Source organism: Silene latifolia, chromosome 1, assembly GCF_048544455.1.
Source record: "Silene latifolia isolate original U9 population chromosome 1, ASM4854445v1, whole genome shotgun sequence".
Classification (NCBI taxonomy): Eukaryota; Viridiplantae; Streptophyta; class Magnoliopsida; order Caryophyllales; family Caryophyllaceae; genus Silene; species Silene latifolia.
The window spans coordinates 200209546-200233550 of record NC_133526.1 but is presented as its reverse complement, the minus strand read 5'-3'; the positions used below and the strand labels follow the sequence as shown (position 1 = coordinate 200233550).

Below are 24005 nucleotides of genomic sequence, written 5' to 3'. Positions count from 1 at the left end.
AATATAAGCAATAAACATGGGTGATTCAATGGTTAAGAAGTTTGTGTAGACCTGGCAAACAGATCAGGTCGTGTTCGTGTCCGTGTCAACTTTAAACGGGTCACCATTACCTCAACCCTAACCCGACCCAATTACATAAACGGGTCATTTGTTTCAACCCTAACCCAACCCGTTTAATTTTTCTATAACCCAACCCGACCTGTTTAACCCATTTATTTTTTAGCAGGTCATTTTTAACCCATTTAACCCGTTTAACCCAATAAACTAATAAAATAAGCTAGGCTTTATAGTCTGTTATCACAAAAATGATGAATGAAATGTTTATTTTTATATTGTTTGGTCGGATTATTGATTTAATCCAAATATATTATGACAGTTTTAAATAAATGGGTTATTCGTGTCGGGTTCGTGTCAAAAGAGCTCAACCCTAACCCGACCCATTTAAGTTTCGTGTCGAGTCCGTGTCAACCCAATTACTTAAATGGGTCACAAAGTCTTAACCCTAACCCGCTAACTTCGTGTCGGGTTTTTGGGTCGGATCAATAATTGCCACCTCCTGTTTGTGCATTAACCTTGAGATCCAAGGCTCGAATCTTATATCAAACAATTTTTGCTGACCAATTATAGCTAGGAAATGAGATGGGCCTTCGCCCAAATGACCAAAAAATTATTTAACAAAAAGTTAGGCGACCGAGAATCATCCTGGGACCTCATGTGTAGTACAATGAACCTTTCCCAACCGAGCCACATAGACTTGATGCATATATATGATCCTAATAAAATTTATTTCTAAACTTTCATGGTGGGCACGTGGCCACCCAGACCCCCCTAAATCCGCCCCTGATTTTAGGAATCCATATTTGCAAACTTATCCCAAGTCCAAGTTTCCCTTCTTATCTATCTGAATCATTTGGCCGATAGCTTTTGTTCAAAATTTACCACACTAAAACACGAATCAGACACAAGAACTGGCCCAACTACACGATATTTTGTCACTTGAAACCAGAGAACTCTAGCACAAATTCATACACACAGAATATTACATTTAAAAAGCAATTGCATCACCCATGGATAACTCAAACAACCTCACAGCTACTCACCATTCCCTACATTACTTGCTTCAACATTCATTAAGTTCAAACACACTGTGCTGTGAATAAGAAATAAATAAGCTACCAAAATTACCTTATATTTACACCTTGCTCTGAGTCACACAACCAATATCAATCAATATAATCACACACAGTAATCTGCAACTGAGACGGATCTTGATCAGGTACATAGTGCCTGATGAAAGCCCTTCTCCACCAAATCTCAAATGCCCTTTGTATGTTTGGACAATCATCTCCTTTGCTAAGAAACCGATCAAACCACTTCATCAAGATGCTTTGTTGTTGGGGCAGAGGCAATGTAAGAATAGTCTGGCTAAGACCATCTTCCACCACTTTTTTGTCCACAAATCGGCATGCTCTCTTCATCCATCCAAAATCTTCGTATAAAGGTTCCAACCACGTGGAAAGAAGTGCATGCCGTGTTTCCTTTGGAACTAAAATAAGCCCTTTTCCTATGGCTATACACAGTTGAGCGGTAACCCTACTAATCTCATGCCTGTACATAGTTGGGATCTTAGAGTGAAGGAGAGCAAGCTCCTTCTGATCTGCCCACAATTTTACAAACTCATCTCCCATCTTCTTGTCAACGAGGATATCAACAATCCACTGCATATTGTCAGCCTCCCTAGCAATCTCGGCCATTATAGCACCTCGATCTTGTTTACTTTCGTCCATACAAGTAGCTTCAGACAGGCATAGAATGAGCGCACTAAGACACCTATGACAGAGACCGTAAAGTGTATCCCTGGAAACGTCAATTTTGGGGCCGTAATTGCTGTTCTCTGGAACATCTTCTTTAAGCAACCGAGAAACAAGAGACTTCATTTCCTTGCGAGCTCTATCATCCTTAGCTTGGAGGACACCATTAAGCATTCTGAGGAAGATATCATCAGCTCTAGAAGATGTAGAAGGTTCCGTAGATACTCTCTGCAGAACATCATCACTCAAAGGGTCATGAAGCTGAAGCTGACTTAGACAAGAAATAACCTTTTGCTCCTCATCTTCTGACCAAGGGACAGCTTCCAAATGCTCCAAACATGATAAGATTCCGGCTTCAAACATAATGGCTGCAGATACCTGTAACATTAGCACAAATCAGTACACATCACCAAAGTCCAGACCTTAGCACAAGGGGTACAACTTATCAAAAAGTCCACGTATTTAAGGATGTTAATTACAACTTGTAAGCTCCAATTTTCATAACCACTGTTGTAGAATGAAGGCCAAGGTCAGAAATTTGACTACAACAATTGAGCTCCACATACACAAGTCCACAAAAGAGAAGGGCCTGCCTTACAGCTATAGTCGCTTGGAAGGTAAAGATCTTTAAAATGAGCCTTGATTGAAAGTTGTAGATCTTTGTTTAGGACAAAGGGAGCAACTAAGCAAAGGATCAGTATCAGGTTTGCCAGTAGTAATTCAAGTTAAACAGAAGATGGAATTTTGCATTGCCAATATTAATAGTAATTCATCAATGATCGATGATCACAGTAGCTTAATCAATGAAAGATACAATTATAACAAAAGAAGATAGTAGCAAACAGCAAAAGCATTGAATCTTAAAACAAAATGGGAAAGGGAAAAGTAGTAAAAGGGAAAGGAGGAAAGAGACCTTAAGCAAACCCAGAACTTTGTTGACAGATTCAGACATCAATTTAAGCCTGAGATCATCAGAATACATCAAAACCAAAGTCTCAACATAAATGTCAACATCATCACAATCACAAATTTCAACAGAAAGAGTAAGACCAGCATTAGGCTTTAATTTCTCAGCAAAAAACCTGCTTTTACCAGCTAAAACACTCCTATGAACATCCATAGAAATCTTAAACCCATCTCGACCACTAACAGTTAGCTTAACATCACCCGCACCTAAACCAACCCCTAAAGTATGAGAGCTGCAATTATTGGCGTCTAAAACCCTAGCGAATTTATCATGCAATCGGCGTCGATTAATGTCGCAGGAATGTTTGGAGTCTCGGAGTTGTTCTTCAGACATCATTTCGAAAAGGGTAGGTCGAGAAAAAGGAGGAGGCGAGAGAGTGAGGTGGTTGGAGTTTGAAGGCGATGAAGAAGGTGATATTTTGTGAAGAGAAGAAGATGTGATTGATGGGTTAGATATAAACCCTTGTTTAATCATGGTTGATACTTCCTTTGAAGACGACGCCATTGATGATTCAGTTCAAGTTGTTCTGGATCTGGGTATTCACACTGCACCACTACCACTCCACAAATGAGGCAATCACTGTCTCTTCCACTTTATGTCACGCCCTCCACCTTTTACCTCCTTGTTTAGGCTTTTTTTTTCCCAAATTGTCATTATAGACGGACACTATCCGTCTATACGTATAGACGGATACCACTTCCCCTCACAAAATACCCATTTGCCATAAAGTGGTAAGCACATGGGGGGTGCCCCACCTTGTCCCCCCTACCCATTTTATTAGAGGCCTTTACCCGTCTATTCGCCCCACCCGTCTATAACAAGACCTATTGTTTTTTTTTTAACTAAATTATCAATTCTTTGACCGTCAATTTTTTTTTTTTTTTTTTTTTAGGTAAGAAAACTAGGTTGATCCTCTAGGGAGGAACCAACCTATCTCATCCTTTCGAATGAGGGAGTTAAGTTGAAGCCACCGGCTATCAAACCACCCCGAAAGAGTTGGACATGAATGTCCAATAGAAGCCATGAAGTCAGTTACCTTGTTGGTTTCACGAAAGCAATGTTTAATTATCACTTCATCGAAGAAATGAAGGTCTAATTTCACATCCTTGATAATATTAGAAATTTCCCAAGGGATTTGTCAAGTACCTCGAATCGAGTTAATAACACATAAGTTATCACCCTCCACAATTAACTTTGAGATTCCTAAGTATTTAGCTGCTAAAATACATTCTTTTAAGGCGAGAGCTTCCGCAACAAGGATACTATTGGATCCGCACTTATTTGCTCTCAACAAAACGACTTTACCATTGTGATCTCTTATAGAATATCCTAAAGCAGCTTTATTACCTTCTATTTTCGATCCGTCAAAATTTAGCTTTAGAAAACCGTTTCTAGGTTTTTCCCACCAAATTTCTTCTTTACTCGAGTTGTTTCTAACTGACTCTTCTATATCGGGATTGTTGAGATCCTTAAATCTAATCACATTCCGGTCTTAGTGCTATTATTACATAAAGTAATAAGTTTGTTGATACTTAAGATAACATTATTAAAGATAATATCATTTCTATGAAACCATGCATTTCACCAAATAAAAATAATCTTAATGAAATCATCTTTTGGAATTAAATCTTTGAGATAATTTAGTTTCGTTAGAAAACTTTGACTTGTAATGTTATCATATTTTGACAAAAACTCGTTGAAACTAATAATGTTCAGGTCTTGGATGAGAGACCCAATCAAGGAACATTCGTAAAAGAAATGATCTTTGTTTTCAATAGGATTGTTGCACAAAACACAATGAGTTGGGACATCAATATGACTCTTGAGAAGTCTACTTTTCGTTGGAATGCCGTCAACACAGATTTTCCAAAGAAAAAAATTCAATTTTGGAGGAATATTCAATTTCCAAATCCACTGAAATTCACATTTGTCAAGAGCTTGATCGAATAAACCTTGCGCTAACCAAGTTGCTGTTTTGGTAGAGAAATTTCCATCTACGGACAACCCCCAAATGAGGGTATCTGGAATATCATTATGTGGCAGTGGAATATTAGTAATCTGATTAACAATATCGTTATTCACTAAGCTGGACAGTTTAGGTGTTGTTTACCCTAGTTTTTAAAGTGTTTTCTAACTGCACTAGTTAGCCAAACACTCTAATTTAAGAGCATTCTCAATGGAAGTTAGTTAGTATTAGCTCAACTTTGCCCCATTATTTTTTTTGAGCTACAACATAAGCTACAATTTACCACAATTTCTCATTTGTGACGGCCGATATGTTAGAGTATGTGTCCTCAACAATAGTGCGATCACATGTTTAAATCTCATATTAAGAATACGTGAGGGATGATTCATTTATATAGTCAACTGATCAACATTTATCAGTAATGATCAGCTAACTACAGTTAGACATTACTGTCGTTTGACGGTGATGATCAGTTGATCCCTTAAGGTCACACCTAAAGGACAATTCCCTTAATAGATAAATTGATTAATTGTATGACGATACAAGTTAATCAATTCCTTAAAATTGAACAATTCATTTGTAAGAGAGAATATTCATATCTTATTGTAATGGGATTAAATAAGATTTATTTTAGTAATTGAAATACTTTATTACTAAAATTGTTTATTGTTTGTGAAACAATAAAGATAAGAATGAATGGTTAATTATAATTACAAGATGTTGTGAATTATAATTATATGACCCATTTTATTTATGTGATCAAGTATCACTAGTCAATTTATTGTATGTGATTTAATTAAATTATAAAATGATATTTATTTGATAAATATGCATTAAATTAATTAATAACATGTAACATACTACATGTGACATATTGTGTGACAAATGACAAATTGAGAAAATAAAATGGTAGCCCATTTTATGAGGTGGACCGAAATGGAGGGAGTAGTAGTGGGTTGTGGTTATGTTATTTTATGTGATAAGAATAGATTAATCAAACATACACTACCTATGCCTTACACACATATTTCTTGTGAAGGCCAAAAGCAAAAAGGAAGATGCCAATTTTTGGCCTATTTGCCATGCTCCAACCGGTTCCTCCTCTCTTTATTAAGAGAATTTTGTTCTCTTTATACACTACCATTCACTCTACATGCAAATATTTCCATATTCTCTCTACCTCTCACAAAACAAGTTTTAGAACTTAGAAATTGTTCATCAAAATTCTAAAACACAATACAAAATTACTAGTGTAGTAATAAGTATATTATTAGAATTAGTTTTAAGGGTACTATTATATTAATCTAGTTAATTAGTATACTAGTTTAAGGGATTAGTCTTGGGTGCAATCAAAGGAGGATCTCTACATTGAGATTTTGGAGGATCATCCAACATATTATAGCTCAAGAACAAATAAGGAAGGTGACCTTATTTGTGCCCTTAATTTCGAGCCACTCAACAATGTAAGGGACATTGTTTTTTCCTTATTAATCTCTTATTTTGTTATGCATGCACTAGATCTAAAGAACAAACATTAAGAAGTTAATTAGTTCATTATTAGAAGAGTCTAATAAGAGGTATATGAATCTAACACGATATCCGTCACAAGCTTGTGACAGGTAGGGGTGTTCACCGGTCCAAAACCGGACCGGACCGGACCGGACCGGACCGGACCGGATGAACCCGCGGACCGGATAACCACATATCCCAAGACCGCGGACCGGACCGGTTAGAAGGGGACCGGACTGACGGACCGGAACCCTTTAGGTCTGGTTTTTTCCGGGTTTGGACCGGACCAGTACTAATTTATAAGGCAAATTTAGTTTTATTTTTTAATGTGGACCGGACCGGACCGGACCGAGACCGTCACCATATTTTTTGGGACCCGGAGACCGGACCGGTATGTATCCGGTCTGGACCGGACCGGACCGGCCGGTCCGGGTCGATCCGGTTTGCCGGTCCGGACCACTTTTTGTTCACCCCTAGTGACAGGTCAAATAAAACCCACATGGGAGGATAAAGACAAATCATTTGTGATTCCCTATGCATCTTACCTTTTGTCTTGTCTACCATGTGGGTGATACTTGACCCGTCACAAGTGAGACCGAGACCTATTGACAATTTACTCCAGTTAGAAGAAGTTGACAAATTCTCATTTCAGACGGACATTTTTCGTCTAAAATTAAGGCGGGAAATATGTCGTCATTTTATAATAAAAAGTGACTAATTAATGATAAAATGTTACCATTAAAATTACAATTAATATTTGTCCCATATTATTAGAAATTTATTCTGATAAATCTTTTTATCAAAATATGGTACGGAATAATATTTTATTGTAAAAGTGACACATTTCCTATGTATTAAGTTCAAATGGAGAAGGCCTATCTCTAAGAAAGACCGACATATACTATTATACATCCAGTTGTATAAAAGTAATGTACAACCATAACAATTCTAATTGAGCTATGTGTATTCCTTTCGAGCTTTTATAATTTTTGAGTTATATTTTAAATTTTTTATGTCAAAATTAAAATCTAATTGAGTTTATATATATTATTTTTGAGTTTCATTATAATTTTTTAAGTTCAATATTTTTATAACAGAGCTTGGATTCTTTCAAATAAAGCTCTTAAAGTGTTCATCTAATCTAAGATAATGCATTATAAAGTTCAGGTTCTATACAATCAGTTGTAATACAATTGGTTGTATGGTCTACTTACCGAGCCAGATTTGTTGAAATTTGTGTAAATAGGGAGTGGGTCTTTGGGTGAAATTGGAAGGGATATCTCCTCTCGGAGTGATCTCTTGACTGTCAGTAATTGGAATTTTTTTTTTTACCAAAACAACAACATGGTTGACACAAGGCTTGTTTGATCAAAGCCTTAATAAATGTGACTTCTACTAGATCTATAATCTGAATATTTCCCAAAAGTTAGATTTTTTCTTTGGAAAACTTGTATCTATGACTTACACACAAAAGCTAGACTAATTAGAAATCATATTGATGTCCCAGCTTATTGTGTTTTGTGCAATATCATATAGAGGATAAAGATCATTTATTTTTCTAAGTGTCCCTTGATCGGTTCAATTATCCATGATATGGGCCTTGTTAGCTTTAGTACTTTTTTTGGCAACAAATAATAGTGATTTAAAACAAAGTTTTATAACTAAACTTAAGTCTCTTAGAGACTTAATCTCAAAACCTGATTTCATATTAACATTGTGTTTATTTGGTGTAATTTGTGGTTTTTTTAGAAATGGCTCTCTTTAATAATGCTCACATCAACATCAACAAGATCACTATTGTCTGCCGTAATGGCATTAAAGTAAGAACGAGACTAAATTTAAGGATATGGACAATCCCGATAGAGGCGACTTAGTTAAAAACAATGTTATTAGTGTAAAATAAATTAGATGGGAGAAACTTTTAAATAGTTTTCTTAATTGAAATTTTGACAGATCAAACGTAGTTGGGAATAAAGCTCTATTGGGATTACTTTATAGGAGATCATAATGGTAAAATTATTTTGTTAGGAGCTAAAACGTGTAGAACTAATGAAATTCTGTTTGCAGAAGCTCTCGCATTAAAAAAAGACATTTTAGCTGCTAAATCTAGTGCTGATAAAAAATATACGATATGTTTTGTTATACATATACGACACAGTATACAATTTCAACTATACGGATTTACGTATATCTGATACGTGATGGGGCATATTCTGCACCCGCTGACCGAGTCAACATATTGACCAAGGTCAAAGCTAAAAGACAACAAGTCAACATGAAAAACAGCCTAGCCGACGAAGCCTGTTGGCCTGTCACTTGGGTCTCGGCCAGGCAACTAGCCGGCCAAGAGGCACTGTAATACTCCGTATTTATAAGTCTTGGGGTACTCTATCGAGTAGGCCTTACTCTGTCGAGTAAGGGTGAGTTGCGTTTTAGAAAAGTTTCTGACCTGTTGGGTACTCGATCGAGTAGCTGGGGTACTCGATCGAGTAGGGGGGTACTCGATCGAGTATCCTTGGGTACTCGATCGAGTAGCCGGTTTTACGGGGGATTTTCTCGGGTTTTGTTAAATATGCGATTAAGGTATATAAGCTTTGTCGTCATTATTCTAAATCACTTTTGCAAAACCTAAATTACTGTTTAAGAGAGAAAGCAAGCAAGTTCTTCATCCTAATCGCATAATTAGCAATCCCCGGAGTTTGGAAGGTCAGTTCTTAGCGTTGATTATACCGTTGAGTTCCTTACGTCGAAGGTAAGATCTGTGTACCCTTTTTATTGTCTTTCCTTTGATTTGGTTAAACCCTAATTTAGAGATTTGGGGGTTTATGTGTAGTATGTGATTTGGTAGCCTTTATGTGTTGTATGATAGGAGGAGGGTTCATAGAGGAAGCTTTTTGATTCAGCAGTAGAGACCGTCTGATTGTGTGCTTTCCAGGTAGGATTTCCTACTCAGTATTAGTCCCATAATGGGATATTGGTTGATGTGTTGAGATTAATTGTTGATGTAATAATTGTATTGTGACGGTTGTGATTGTGATTGTGATTTTAACTGCTGTCTGTGGTTCTTGAGGCGTGTCCTCGGCTGAGTGGGGTCACTTGCGGGAGTGGCTTCACGCCCTAGTTTCGCCTTCTGTGGAACCCGCCACAGAAGGGATGTGCACATTAATGGACAGAGTTATCGCTCACTATGTGGAGCGGGAATTTGGTGGGTACGGCTGCGGTCCCCCATCGGCGGGGTCGGTCCAAAGGGACGATCGGTGATTGAGATGATTGGATTTGGCGTGATTGCGTGTGTGTGACGATTAAAGTCGATTGTTTGTCTTATTGTTAATATATATTGAATTGTGTGATTAGTCTTGACCGGTGTTGTTTTGTAAACTGCGGTGATCCATTCGGGGATGGTGAGCGGATATTGAGCGGTATTGCGATGAGTACTGGGATAGCTGGGATTGCCACGACATGATGATAGGAGTCTTCCGCTGTAGCTTATTAGTTATTTACATTTCAGTTAGAACAGTCAGTTTGAGAACATGTATTGTACTTTCGGTTTGGTTTTGAGAATTGTAACTCTTCGCTAAGTATTTATAATTAACATTGTTTCTTCATTGTTTATTTGATTATCATACCTCGGGCAACCGAGATGGTAATGTCTTCATACCTGTGTGGTCCTGGTAAGGCACTTGGATTATGGGGGTGTTACAAATGGTATCAGAGCGACGATCCTGAAACCTGTAACCAATGAACTTAATGAACATAGCGAGTCAATTAAAATGAACCCGGGGTAAAGGTTGTAGGAGCTAATGCAAAGGCTTGGGAGACGTCCTGAAGCCGCGAACTCGCCCTACAATTTTGAACCGGTCACATGGGGGGGTGTATGTCAAGGTCACATGTGTTGTTTGGTTAACTTGTGTGTGAATGTGATGAAGTGTGTGTAATTGTTGGATGTTTGAAGTAGAAATTTGAGAATGTGAAAGAAAGATTGGTGATATATGGAAATTGGTAGTTGGAATGATAACATGTTGGATGTTTACAAGGTGGCGTTTAATAACATGATATAATGATCTCGTAGATCGTATGAAAAGATGCGTAGCAGTATACGTTTAGTTATGATATAAAATGTGGTTTTATAAAGTTTTAGCATGTTAGCATATGATATAGCATGCGGGTAGCGTCTCTGAGTTAGCATGACTCGATCGAGTGGGACTGACTTGATCGGGTGGGTTTTTGGTGATTTTGAGTCCAGAATCGAGTTTTGGGGTACTCGATCGAGTAACTAGGGGTACTCGATCGAGTAGGGGGTCACTCGACCGAGTAGCCTAGCTACTCGGTCGAGTATGTTAGGAATCAGAAGGTCTGTTTGGGGTCTGATGTTGGGGCACTCGATCGAGTATGGAGGGCACTCGATCGAGTAGCCCGTTACTCGATCGAGTATGTTTGGGCACTCGATCGAGTAGGTTCTGGGCAGCGTGTTTTCGTGTTTTGAGGTTTAGTACGTGTGTTTATATCTACCCTTTCTTATATAGTTTCAAGATGCCGCCCAAGAAAAACGCTTACTATGCGAGAGCTGAGACCATGAATATGGATGATATCGTTAAGATGCTGGAGCACCAAGATGCTCTTACAGAGACCCTAAAGAAAGTGAATGAGGATAAGGATAAAGATAAGGAGAAGGAGGTTGATCATTCTAAAATCAGCCTCTACATAGCGAGGTTTAACCCGAAAGAGTACAAGGGAGTTGGGGAGCCTAACCTTCTTGATAGTTGGCTGAGAGAGATGGAGAACATATTGGATTTGGTTCACTGTCCTGATGAGATGAGAGTGGAACAAGCTGCGTTCTATCTGAGGGAGGCAGCTGGCAAGTGGTGGGATACAGTGAAAGTGAGTGCTAAGGAGATTTATACAAACCAAGGTTTACCTGCTATACCTTGGGAGGAGTTTCGTAGGGCTGTGAGGAAGGAGTTCGTGCCGGAGCATGTGAGGAGTAAGTTGAGGGAAGAGTTTGACAGTTTTAAGATGACCGCTGAGATGTCTGTGGCCGAGTACTACAGACAGTTCAATGAGAAGTCTAGGTATGCTGAGGATATGGGTTTGAGTGAGGAGAATCTGGCATTGAGGTTTGAGAGGGGGTTGACCACCAAGATTATGGATAAGTTACCCGTGGGAATCCTTACTGATGTTAAGGAAGCTTATGAGAGGGCTGGGAGAGCTGAGAGGTTGGTGGAGATGGCTCAGGAGAGGTCAGGTGGGGAGAAGAGGAAGTCTGAGAGCGACGGTGGTGGCCAATCTAATCACAAGAAAGGCAACCACAATCAGTCTAAGGGGTTTTCTTCTGGGTCAGGGTTCAGTGCTGGGACTTCCTTTGGGCGCGGCCGTGGGAGTGTTAGTGGTAGTTGGGGAGTGACCTGTTATGGTTGTGGTGGTGTAGGCCACAAGAGACATGAGTGCACAAGTGCACCGGGATCTTTCCAGAGACCAGCGCAGAGCTATGCGAGCAACAGACCGGCTGGGTCATGGCCAAACCGGGGAAGTCAGAGTTACCAGAGTGGAGGCAACCGCAACGGCGGTAATTCTTATCAGAAACCACCAACGAACAACAACAACAATCAAGGGTCGGGTGCTAAGCCGACCACTTCAGCTAGTACTGTCCAGGGAGGTAGACAGAAGACCAGTGGAAAGTTATTCATGATGGAGAAGAAAGCAGCTGAGGAAGATGCACACGTTATCACCGGTACTTTTCTTGTTAATGGTATTCATACCTTTGTTTTGTTTGATTCGGGGGCTTCTCAGTCGTTTGTATCTTCGAGTCATGTTAAACGGTTGGGTTTGAGGGCGTATGAGTCTGTTAGTGAGCAAGTTTTCATACCTTCGGGTAAGTCTGTATCTTGTGAGAGGTTATATAAGGATGTACCTATGATAGTTGGGCAAGTTGACCTACCTGTCGACTTGCTAGAGTTTCCTTTTGACGGTTTTGAGATGATAGTTGGGATGGATTGGCTGGGAAAGTATAAAGCTAAGATAGACTGTCATCAAAAGAAAGTGTCTTTGAGAGGTCCTAAGGGCGTTAGTGTGTCTTATCGTGGGTTTTTAGTCAAACACAAAGTTAAGTTGATTGCAGCTGTCACCCTGAAGTCTTATCTGAGGAAAGGATGTCCTTTGATCTTGTGCCATGTGAGAGATGACCGGATAGAGAGTCCGACAGTTGACGAGATACCAGTGGTGGGAGAGTTTGCTGACGTTTTTCCTGATGAGATTCCGGGGTTGCCACCGAAGAGGGAGATAGATTTCACCGTTGAGTTGAAACCAGGGACGGGGCCAATCTCTAAGGCACCGTGTTGTATGGGTCCTAAGGAGATGGAGGAGCTTAGGAAGCAGTTGGATGATTTGATAGAGAAGGGATACATTAGACCAAGTGTATCGCCGTGGGGAGCACCAGTTCTTTTTGTGAAGAAGAAAGATGGGAGTTTGAGGTTGTGCATAGATTACAGGGAGCTGAACCGAGTGACGATAAAGAACAAGTATCCTTTGCCAAGGATAGATGACCTGTTTGATCAGTTGAGTGGTGCATTAGTCTTTTCTAAGATTGATTTGAGGTCGGGGTACCATCAGGTGAAGATTAGAGAGGTGGACATACCAAAGACAGCTTTCACGTCGAGGTATGACCATTATGAGTATGTGGTGATGCCATTTGGATTGTCTAATGCACCGGCAGTGTTTATGGATTTGATGAATAGAATCTTCAGACAGTTCTTGGATCAGTTTGTAGTGGTATTTATCGATGATATCTTAGTCTACTCTAAGACTAAAGAGGAGCATGAGGAGCATCTGAGGATCGTGTTGCAAACGTTGAGGGAGCATGAGTTGTATGCTAAGCTGTCCAAGTGTGAGTTCTGGTTAGAGAAAGTTGCTTTTCTGGGACATGTGATCTCTAAGGAGGGAGTGGCTGTGGATCCGGCGAAGATTGAGGCAGTGACAAAGTGGGAAGCACCAAAGAATGTTGCTTTGAGATCGGAGTTTTCTGGGTTTAGCCGGATACTACAAAGCGGTTCGTGAAAGATTTCTCCAAGATAGCTAGACCTATGACAGCATTGATGAGAAAAGAGAACAAGTTCCGTTGGGATGAGAGTTGTGAGACGGCGTTCCAAACATTAAAGGAGCGTTTGACCACACTCTGTCTTAGCATTGCTGAAGGAAACGAGAACTTTGAGGTTTATACAGATGCCTCGAAGAATGGGTTAGGATGTGTGTTGATGCAGAATGGTAAAGTGATTGCCTATGCTTCTAGGCAATTGAAGCCTTATGAGGAGAACTACCCTACTCATGATCTGGAGTTGGGTGCGGTGGTGTTTGCTCTCAAGATTTGGAGACATTACCTTTATGGAGCAATCTTTAAGGTATTTTCTGATCACAAGAGTCTCAAGTACATCTTCACGCAGAAGGAGTTGAACATGAGACAGAGGAGGTGGATGGAGCTGATTGGCGATTATGACATGGAAATCATCTACCATGAAGGGAAGGCCAATGTTGTTGCTGATGCTTTGAGTAGGAAGAGTGTACATTCCCTGTGTACAGCTCTATCTTTGATGAGGCTGAGAGATGAGGTAGCAAGGTTTGGGATACATATGATGCAGAAAGGTGATGCCATGGGTGATATGACAGTACAGCTTGAGTTTTATGATGACATTCGAGGTAAGCAGGCTTTGGATCCTAAGATAGTTGAGTGGAGAGCCGGAGTAGAGAAAGGGACAGTGTCCCGCTTTTCCATTCATACAGATGGTAGTTTGAGGTTTGATGGTAGGTGGTGTGTCCCTAATGATGAGGTGTTGAAAAAGACTATCATGACAGAGGCACATTGTACACCATATTCAGTACATCCGGGTGGTGACAAGCTATACAAGGATTTGAAGAAAACGTTTTGGTGGCCTGGGATGAAGAAAGAGACAGCTGAGTTTGTGTCCCGTTGTTTGACATGCCAGAGAGTTAAAGGGGAACAACGACGACCACAAGGTAAGATTCAGTCTTTAGAGGTACCTGAGTGGAAGTGGGAATCCATTTCCATGGATTTTATCGTGGGTTTGCCAAAGAGTCAACAAGGTAACAACATGATTTGGGTAATAGTGGATCGACTGACCAAGTCAGCTCACTTTGTTCCAATGAAAGATACATGGACTAAGGCACAATTGGCTATGGCCTATCGAAAGAACGTGCTTAAGTTACATGGAGTCCCTAAGGACATAGTGTCTGACAGAGATGCGAGGTTTATATCGAGGTTTTGGAAAGAGTTGCAGGAATCGTTGGGAACAACTTTGAAGATGAGTACAGCATTTCATCCTGCGACAGACGGGCAGACTGAGAGAACAATCAAAACTCTTGAGGATATGTTGCGAGCTTGTGTGATGGATTTTGGTGGTAGCTGGGAACAGAGGTTGGATTTGATAGAGTTTTCTTACAACAACAGCTATCACACCAGTATTGGTATGGCACCGTTTGAGGCTTTGTATGGGAGGAGATGTAGGAGTCCAATCTGTTGGGACGATAGTCTTTGGCAAAGTGGTTTTAGGACCAGAGATGGTGCATGAGATGGTGGAACAGATTAAGATGATCCGGAACGAATGAGAGCGGCTCGGACAGTAAAAAGAGTTATGCAGATCTACATCGCCGGGATATAGAGTTTCAGGTTGGGGATAAGGTTCTTCTGAAAGTGTCTCCTATGCGTGGGGTTATGAGATTTGGGAAAAAGGGCAAGCTGAGTCAGAAGTTCATCGGTCCTTATGAGATCTTAGAGCGAGTTGGAGAGGTTGCTTATCGTCTGGCTTTACCTGCTGCATTAGAGAGAGTGCATAATGTGTTTCATGTATCGCAGCTGCGGAAGTATGTGAGTGACCCGTCACATGTGTTAGAGGCAGAGAGCTTAGAGCTAGATGAGTCCTTATCATATCTTGAGGTACCTAAGCAGATTCTTGACCGAAAGGTTAGAAAGACTAGGAGTGGTGAGACAGTTTTGCTTAAGATCCTTTGGTCTAACCATGAGACCGAGGAAGCTACATGGGAGCCAGAGGAAGCTATGAAAGAGCGTTACCCTTTCCTTTTTGATCAGGTATGTATGGTTACGGGGACGTAACCTTGTTTCTTTTAGGGGGGTAGGAGATGATCGCGAGCAGTTTTTAAGAGTTTTTATACCCCTTTTTGTATATTGTGTCGGTATGTTTGTCGGGATGAGTTGGGTTAGTAACATGTTTCATGCTGAATTTTGTTTTGGTTGATGAGTCGGGAATGTTATGGGAGTACCTTTGTTTAGTAGTGGTTTGAACTTCGGGGACGAAGTTCCTTTTAAGGAGGGAAGACTGTAATACTCCGTATTTATAAGTCTTGGGATACTCTATCGAGTAGGCCTTACTCTGTCGAGTAAGGGTGAGTTGCGTTTTAGAAAAGTTTCTGACCTGTTGGGTACTCGATCGAGTAGCTGGGGTACTCGATCGAGTAGGGGGGTACTCGATCGAGTATCCTTGGGTACTCGATCGAGTAGCCGGTTTTACGGGGGATTTTCTCGGGTTTTGTTAAATATGCGATTAAGGTATATAAGCTTTGTCGTCATTATTCTAAATCACTTTTGCAAAACCTAAATTACTGTTTAAGAGAGAAAGCAAGCAAGTTCTTCATCCTAATCGCATAATTAGCAATCCCCGGAGTTTGGAAGGTCAGTTCTTAGCGTTGATTATACCGTTGAGTTCCTTACGTCGAGGGTAAGATCTGTGTACCCTTTTTATTGTCTTTCCTTTGATTTGGTTAAACCCTAATTTAGAGATTTGGGGGTTTATGTGTAGTATGTGATTTGGTAGCCTTTATGTGTTGTATGATAGGAGGAGGGTTCATAGAGGAAGCTTTTTGATTCAAAGAAGAGAGACCGTCGATTGTGTGCTTTCCGGGGATTTCCTACTCAGTATTAGTCCCATAATGGGATATTGGTTGATGTGTTGAGATTAATTGTTGATGTAATAATTGTATTGTGACGGTTGTGATTGTGATTGTGATTGTAACTGCTGTCTGTGGTTCTTGAGGCGTGTCCTCGGCTGAGTGGGGTCACTTGCGGGAGTGGCTTCACGCCCTAGTTTCGCCTTCTGTGGAACCCGCCACAGAAGGGATGTGCACATTAATGGACAGGGTTATCGCTCACTATGTGGAGCGGGGATTTGGTGGGTACGGCTGCGGTCCCCCACTTGCAGGGCTGGTCCAGTGGACAGTCAGTGATTGAGATGATTGGATTTGGCGTGATTGCGTGTGTGTGACAGTTAAGCTGACTGTTTGTCTTATTGTTAATATATATTGAATTGTGTGATTAGTACTGACCCCGGTGTTGTTTTGTAAACCTGCGGTGATCCATTCGGGGATGGTGAGCAGATATTGAGCGGTATTGAGATGAGTACTTGGGATAGCTGGGATTGCCACGACATGATGATAGGAGTCTTCCATTTGTAGCTTATTAGTTATTTACATTTCGATTTAGAACGATCGGTTTGAGAACATGTATTGTACTTTCGGTTTGGTTTTGAGAATTGTAACTCTTCGCTAAGTATTTATAATTAAACGTTGTTTCTTCATTGTTTATTTGATTATCATACCTCGGGCAACCGAGATGGTAATGTCTTCATACCTGAGTGGTCCTGGTAAGGCACTTGGATTATGGGGGTGTTACAGGCACATCCGTGTACTCACATCCAGTCCCCTCGGCATGGAGTCAACCAGGCCTGCCGGCCTGCCATGGGTCCCTCGGCCGAGGGTAAGATAGTCTTTCCACCTGCTCTGCCACTTGGCCACTACGTGACAAAAGGTGAAAGTCTATAAATACTCCACTTCTCTCATTGAGAAAAGGATCCGAAAATCATCTAATAATCTCACAATCCAATAATCTGGTATAAACTCCCTTATCTCTCTACAATATACTTTGCCAAGTAACATACAACTTATCTCTCTAAGTTTACTGACTTGAGCGTCGGAGTGAGTACACTTGGCCCCAAGCCGAGTCCTCAGTTTGTTAATCTTTTACAGGAAAGAGTGAAAGGAAGAGACGAGCAACGACATCATTCTACAAGCTCACGTGGTCACAATAACTGCTCCGAAATTACACCCGGAAGCTCCTTGGTATCTACTTTCCAACGGCCAGCTGACGCCCCAAGCTTGGCAGCACCGGCCGGGGGCAATCAAAAGCACACGGCACTCTCAACCTTGGTCTCGGCCAACGCCGTTTCCTTTTCCACATCGGATGTTCATTACACAACCATGTGGAGGGGGGATATGGTACGGCCTAAACAGAACCAAGCCGAGGAAGAAGTTCGACATGCGCAGAATACGCTCAACACGCATCGGAGTCCATACCACGGCATAGACTACGCTGGGGACAAATTGATGGGGCATATTCTGCACCCGCTGACCGAGTCAACATATTGACCAAGGTCAAAGCTAAAAGACAACAAGTCAACAGGAAAAACAGCCTAGCCGACGAAGCCTGTTGGCCTGTCACTTGGGTCTCGGCCAAGCAACTAGCCGGCCGAGAGGCACATCCGTGTACTCACATCCAGTCCCCTCGGCATGGAGTCAACCAGACCTGCCGGCCTGCCATGGGTCCCTCGGCCGAGGGTAAGATAATCTTTCCACCTGCTCTGCCACTTGGCCACTTGGTCACTACGTGACAAAAGGTGAAAGTCTATAAATACTCCACTTCTCTCATTGAGAAAAGGAACCGAAAATCATCTAATAATCTCACAATCCAATAATCTGGTATAAACTCCTTTATCTCTCTACAATATACTTTGCCAAGTAACATACAACTTATCTCTCTAAGTTTACTGACTTGAGCGTCGGAGTGAGTACACTTGGCCTCAAGCCGAGTCTTCAGTTTGTTAATCTTTTACAGGAAAGAGTGAAAGGAAGAGACGAGCAATGACATCATTCTACAAGCTCACGTGGTCACAATAACTGCTCCGAAATTACACCCGGAACAATACGGATTTCCATATATACGATACGGTTTATCAAAAACCGCACCTGCAAAATTTGAAACCGGATATCCGATTTTCAATAAAGTTCCTTTTTTTTACTAGAGAATATTAAAATAAAATTATAAAATCACAAAACATTGAGTACATCTGTAACTTAGTCTTATTACTCTTATACATTGCTTTCAGGAGGCCAACAAAATATCTGACTTTATCGGCTTTGTTGGGCATTCTTGTCTAACCCTTTCATTTGAAAGTCGTTGGCCATAATTTACCCCGCTCATCCGAAAGATGAAATAGGTTGTTCCTAATCAATCAAATTTTCATATCTTATAAAAAAAATACTCCCTCCTATTCCGAATAACTGTCCCATTTGGACAATGTCACGAAAATTAAGGAATGAAGTTAAAATAATGAAAAGTATTGTATATGATGGTTTAGGGGTGGTATGGGTTGTAAATAAAGAAAATAGCAAAGGGTAGAAACGTCATTAATCATGTGCAAATATGGTAAATGAGAGAATTATGTGAATAGACAGAAATAACAAATGAGACAGTTATTCAGAATAAGAGGGAGTAATAAAATAATAATAATAAAAAGTGGAAAAGTATCATCATCCTATCTCCTCTTCACGTAATACGGAGTACTAACTACATCAAAGAAGAGTCCCCACTCCCCAGTCCCCTCATCCTTGGTTCTTCTCTTCTTCATCTTTCACTTTCAACGCGCTTTTGTGGTTACACACACTAATACACCACTACTAGTGTATCAATATATCATTATTATTACTAATTCAATCCATACTTTTCATCATCATCATCATCGTCACACTCTCTCTATTTTCTAATACAATACTTTTCTATCTTATTGAATCTTTCAATTTGTTGTTAATTAAAAAAATGGGAGACAGCAACAGCAACGGAGAAGAGAAGCTGATTGCAGTAGCTCGTCATATAGCCAAAACTTTGGGTCATTCCGATACTATGACCGACGACATCCTCAACATTTTCTCCACTTTCGACAATCGCTTTTCCCGCGAAAAACTCACTTCCGATATTAACATTATGTCTGACTCCTCTACCAACCCCCACGCAGCTACTCTTGAAGACCGCCTCTCTTCCCTTGACCATCAGATCTCTCTTTGTCTCTCCTTTGACCGCCCTATCTGGTTTGACTCCACCGACTCCTCTTCCTTTATTGACTCCGTTGACGAACTCATCGCCACCATCAGATACTACACACCTCTCGCCCATGAAAACAAGTCTGTCTCCGCCATGCTTGACCGCGCTGATGATCTCCTTCAGAACGCTCTCTTTCGTCTTCAGGAGGAGTTCCGCGGTCTCATCCTCCGTGGCGCCCAATCCCTTGACTTGACCACCGCCAATTCTAATCATAAATCTCTTGAAGACGACGACGATTCCTCTTCCGACGACAACGACGATGACCAAGACTATTCCATTCCCGTCGCCCATCCTGTTACCGATTTCAATATTATCATCGATTCCCTTCCTTCATCCACCATCAACGATCTTCACGAGATCGTCAAGCGTATGGTCGCCGTCGATTACGGTCGCGAGTGTTCACACGTCTACAGCGCTTGCCGGAGGGATTTTCTCGAGGAGTCTCTCTCCAGATTAGGCTTACACAAGTTCAGCACCGAGGAAGTCCAGAAGCTTCCATGGCCAGAGCTTGAGGACGAGATTGATCGATGGTGTAAGTCGGCTCTTCTTTCCTGTAGGATTCTTTTTCCTTCCGAAAGACGATTGTGTGATCGCGTCTTCTTTGGATTTTCGGCTACTGCTGACTTCTCTTTTATGGAGGTCTGTCGCGGATCCGCCATTCAGCTCTTGAATTTCGCTGATGCGGTCGCCATTTCCAGCAGATCGCCTGAGCGATTGTTTAAGGTGCTTGATGTGTATGAGACTTTGCGAGATTTGATGCCTGACTTCGAGCTCTTGTTTTCTGATAAATACTGTGTTTTTCTGAGGAATGAAGCCATCACCATCTGGAAGAGGGTTGGTGAGGCAATTCGCAGGATTTTTATGGAGTTAGAGAATTTGATTCAGCGTGATCCCGTCAAAGTACCTGTCCCTGGTGGCGGACTTCATCCTATTACCCGATATGTAATGAACTATCTAAGAGCAGCGTGTAAGGCTCAGCAGACGTTAGAGCAGGTGTTTGAGGAGGATAGGGAGAGGGATCGCGGAATGTTAATGTCTGGAACCAGCTCCCTCTCTGCGCAGTTAGGCTGGATTATGCAGCTGTTGGAGAGCAATTTGGAAGCCAAGTCCAAGATTTATAGGGATATCGCCCTTAGTTCTGTGTTTATGATGAATAATGGAAGGTACATTGTTCAGAAGGTCGAGGATTGTGAGCTAGGGATGTTGTTAGGGGAGGATTGGATTAGGAAATACAACGTCAAAGTCAGGCAATTTCATGTCAGTTATCAGAGGAGCACTTGGAACAAGGTTGTTGGGATTTTGAAGGTCGAAACGGGTGCTGCTAGTCTTGGGGGACCCAATGCTAGGCCGTTCAAGGAGAGGTTGAAGCTCTTCAATTCTCATTTTGAGGAGGTACTCAAAGTGCAGTCCGCGTGGGTCGTGTTTGATGATCATTTGAGGGATGAGTTGAAGAATTCTGTCACCGGTACTTTGTTGCCGGCTTACAGGAACTTCATTGGGAGGTTTCAGAACTCTCCTGAAGCGGGGAGGAACCCTGAGAAGCACATCAAGTACAGTGTCGAGGATGTTGAAGCTCGGATTAACAGTGAGCTGTTTCTAGGAAATGGTGTTGGGAGAAGATAACAAGCAAACCACTGCTTCCTGGATGAGTGAAAAGTGGTTGATCTTGTCTATGTTGTTGTAGATCGCTATATCTATGTGTATCTATGAATGATGTTAAGACGGTAGCTGGAGGTCTATTTCAAAACCTTTTTGCATTTGTTGTGGTTTATTCTACGGGACTGTAATTTCGTATCTCTACTACTAACTGTGCCCTTGTGTGAATTCCGATTTATTTCTTGGATTGTGTCCTCGAGTTGATCTGTCGCAAGTGAATGGTCTGGGGTCATTTTAGCAAAGTTACAAGCAACTTTTGCGTAGAATCACTCATTTGAACCAGAGTTGAAATGAGTGCCTTATCCTTGCGATCATTTCAAGCGAATGATCTCCAGGAACATAAATGAGAATGCTTTATCTTCTATCTGAATGTAAAAGCAAAAGTAATCAATGCAGTTAAGACAGTTTTCAGAAAGTCTGGAATAATTTCATTTTTCTCTATGCACTCTACATATTTCCTGTCTGCAGGGTAAAAGTTACGTCATTTATCGGCAAAAGTGTAATACCACCTGTTTACAAACCTAATTTATCCGTTGTGGTTGCATTTATCATCTGCAGAGTTGGCTAATTAGCTTCCTCCTGTTCTGATATCGAAGTGTGTCGTGATAAATTTGACTGCTGATGAGAAAGTGGAGTTGCTAGAAAAGCTTAAGAACATCCATGCTAATAGTACCAACCAGAACTCTGGGCCAAACTACAAGTCTTCGGGCAAATTCAGCTGCTAATTGGCATTAACCAAGCTTCTTATTAGAGGTAATTCTTATTACTTTCGCCTTCGAATGAAGTGTTAAAGAACTCTTCTTTGCATGTTTTTCTCTTTAGTAGCATAAACTAGTAGTAAAATATCCAACAAAGCTATGGTGATCCGTGAAGGTATGCAAAGCACAATTTCCCCCTCCTGGAACCCATATATGTGAGACTGTCAAAATGGGTTATGGTCTTCAGACTCTTCACCACTCAGTCATAATCACCCAAGGACTACTTAGGATGTGCACCCGTTAGGATGCTTCACACCTAGTTTCTATAGATTCTAACACTACGACCACCACCCTACAACTATCCTATGTGGTAGTGATGTTTCTATGCGGAAATTTTCGGCACAAACAAGTAGTCAACCTACGACCACCACCCTACAACTATCTTGTGATCATGCCAAGGTCGGTTCCATCCTTAGATACTATGGCGGTGACTATTCCCCGGCCATGACTTGTCTTTGATCCATTTATGCACCATGACCCTCCAAACATGCACCATGTTGCAGGCCAAGGCACTACTATGATGCACCCTAGCACTATTTGGACGATTAACCTCATCATTAGTTGTTATGTTGCATTTCTTTTGGCACGTTTCTCATCATTGCTCAAATATGTTGCATAACTTCAATGTATGCCCTTAGCAAGCTACGAAACAATTTTCAAGTGATTCTACAATGGTATCCCGGGAAGGTCTATATGACATGACTTGTAGCATTTATTTTTGGCCTTTCGGAACCAATATTGGCGGCTGTGTGAAACTGGTTTTGAGTCTCGGAGTCTCGGTCATTATATGGCTACTTTGTGCTATATGGGTTCCTTGTTTCTGTCTAGCAGTATTTTAACGCACATGTCGATTTACATGACTAATATCAAGATGCTCTAGCCCCACACCACTTTTGTTTGATATTGGAGGGTCATGAGTCTTCATCATTGCCCCTTGCAATGCTTTCCGGTAATTTCCATTCAATAGCAACACCGAGCCCTAACCTAAAATATTGTCATTATGGATCCCCCAATCATGGGCTTTTCTGTCTAAGTTCAGGGTTTAGTTGAGGGTCACTTTAGCTAGGTGTCTAGTGCAGAGTTTATGAGGTTTGTGTTCTACTATCTGATCTCTGCAGCGTAAAATTGTCCCTATATCTTGAGCAGCATAAAAGTTTGTTGCATTTAGAGCCGTGAATTGGTGGGCTAGGGTTTGTTATCCTAAATTCCTATTTGTTGCTTATTGTCCTTAATACTATGAATCTTAAATGTTTTGATTTCTATAGTACTCTGTATTGGGTATGCATATTGATGATTTTAATCCCCTACTATATTTTGAATATAGACTAATACAACAATAAGTCTTTCAATGAATGTAAAAGGAGGAATAAATAACATTTCTCAAGATTAAATAAATGTTTTCTTCTTGGACGATCATTTGAAGTACTTCGTCATCATATTGGACACCCCCGGTATAAGTTGTCTCTGATTCTATGTAGTATTCCTGTTGTTGAGTATGATTTTGATCTTCTGAACTGCACAACAAGATTATAGAAAAAACTTGGAAACAATATGCATAAAATTGATGAGAGATTCAGATGAAAGTCCAGGCAAAACTGATATTCCGGGTTGATGAAGATGCAAAATCTACTGAAATGAACTCAATTGAGTGAAAGAAAGATGATAAAGAAGCAAGCAAAAGTAGGTTTCTCCTCCCTCACATCTGTTTGTCATTGCTACTTTCACTTCTAGTATGAATGTTGCAGCATTTTGTGTACTATTTTTGCTTAGTACTCCTAGTTGGTAGCTCTTACCATGTTCATTTCCCTATTTATAAAACCGATAAACGGCTTATACTCTTTTTTTGTTTCGCAAATCATTTTTGCCGCTTTACCCTTTAAACTTGGTTTTCATGCTTTTCTTATATTTATTTTAGTTTTTACAAACACACTTGTTTTGTTTAGCATTTATCTATTTTATCTTCCTTTGTTTATTTATCTTTGACCGTATTGGCGGATTCAAATCTATACATGTTAGCCGACCCAAATACTATCTTGGGATTAAGGCTTTGTTGTTGTAGTAATGTAGCAGTAGTAGTTGTTGTTGTTGTTGTTCATTGCTTATGGGGCAAATAGGAAACTTTAAGGACATGGGTAAATGGGTTCATCTGTTCAAGTTGAAACTGGGA

At 40.8% G+C, this 24005-nt stretch overlaps 2 protein-coding genes across 2 annotated transcripts; one reads left to right on the top strand and one right to left on the bottom strand.

Annotated features, from left to right (window-relative positions):
* Positions 1 to 969: 969 nt before the first annotated feature.
* On the bottom strand, positions 970 to 3419 carry LOC141617368 (BTB/POZ domain-containing protein At5g60050). The gene is made up of 2 exons (XM_074434559.1): positions 2725 to 3419; positions 970 to 2189 (listed from the first exon to the last, which is right to left on the bottom strand). Exons 1-2 carry the CDS (start codon positions 3280 to 3282, stop codon positions 1224 to 1226), a joined length of 1524 nt encoding a protein of 507 aa, XP_074290660.1. The 5' UTR covers positions 3283 to 3419; the 3' UTR covers positions 970 to 1223.
* Positions 3420 to 18872: 15453 nt separating this feature from the next.
* On the top strand, positions 18873 to 21498 carry LOC141617375 (exocyst complex component EXO70B1). The gene has a single exon (XM_074434563.1). The coding sequence runs from the start codon at positions 19143 to 19145 to the stop codon at positions 21045 to 21047; it is 1905 nt and encodes a 634-aa protein (XP_074290664.1). The 5' UTR covers positions 18873 to 19142; the 3' UTR covers positions 21048 to 21498.
* The last annotated feature ends 2507 nt before the right edge of the window (positions 21499 to 24005 follow it).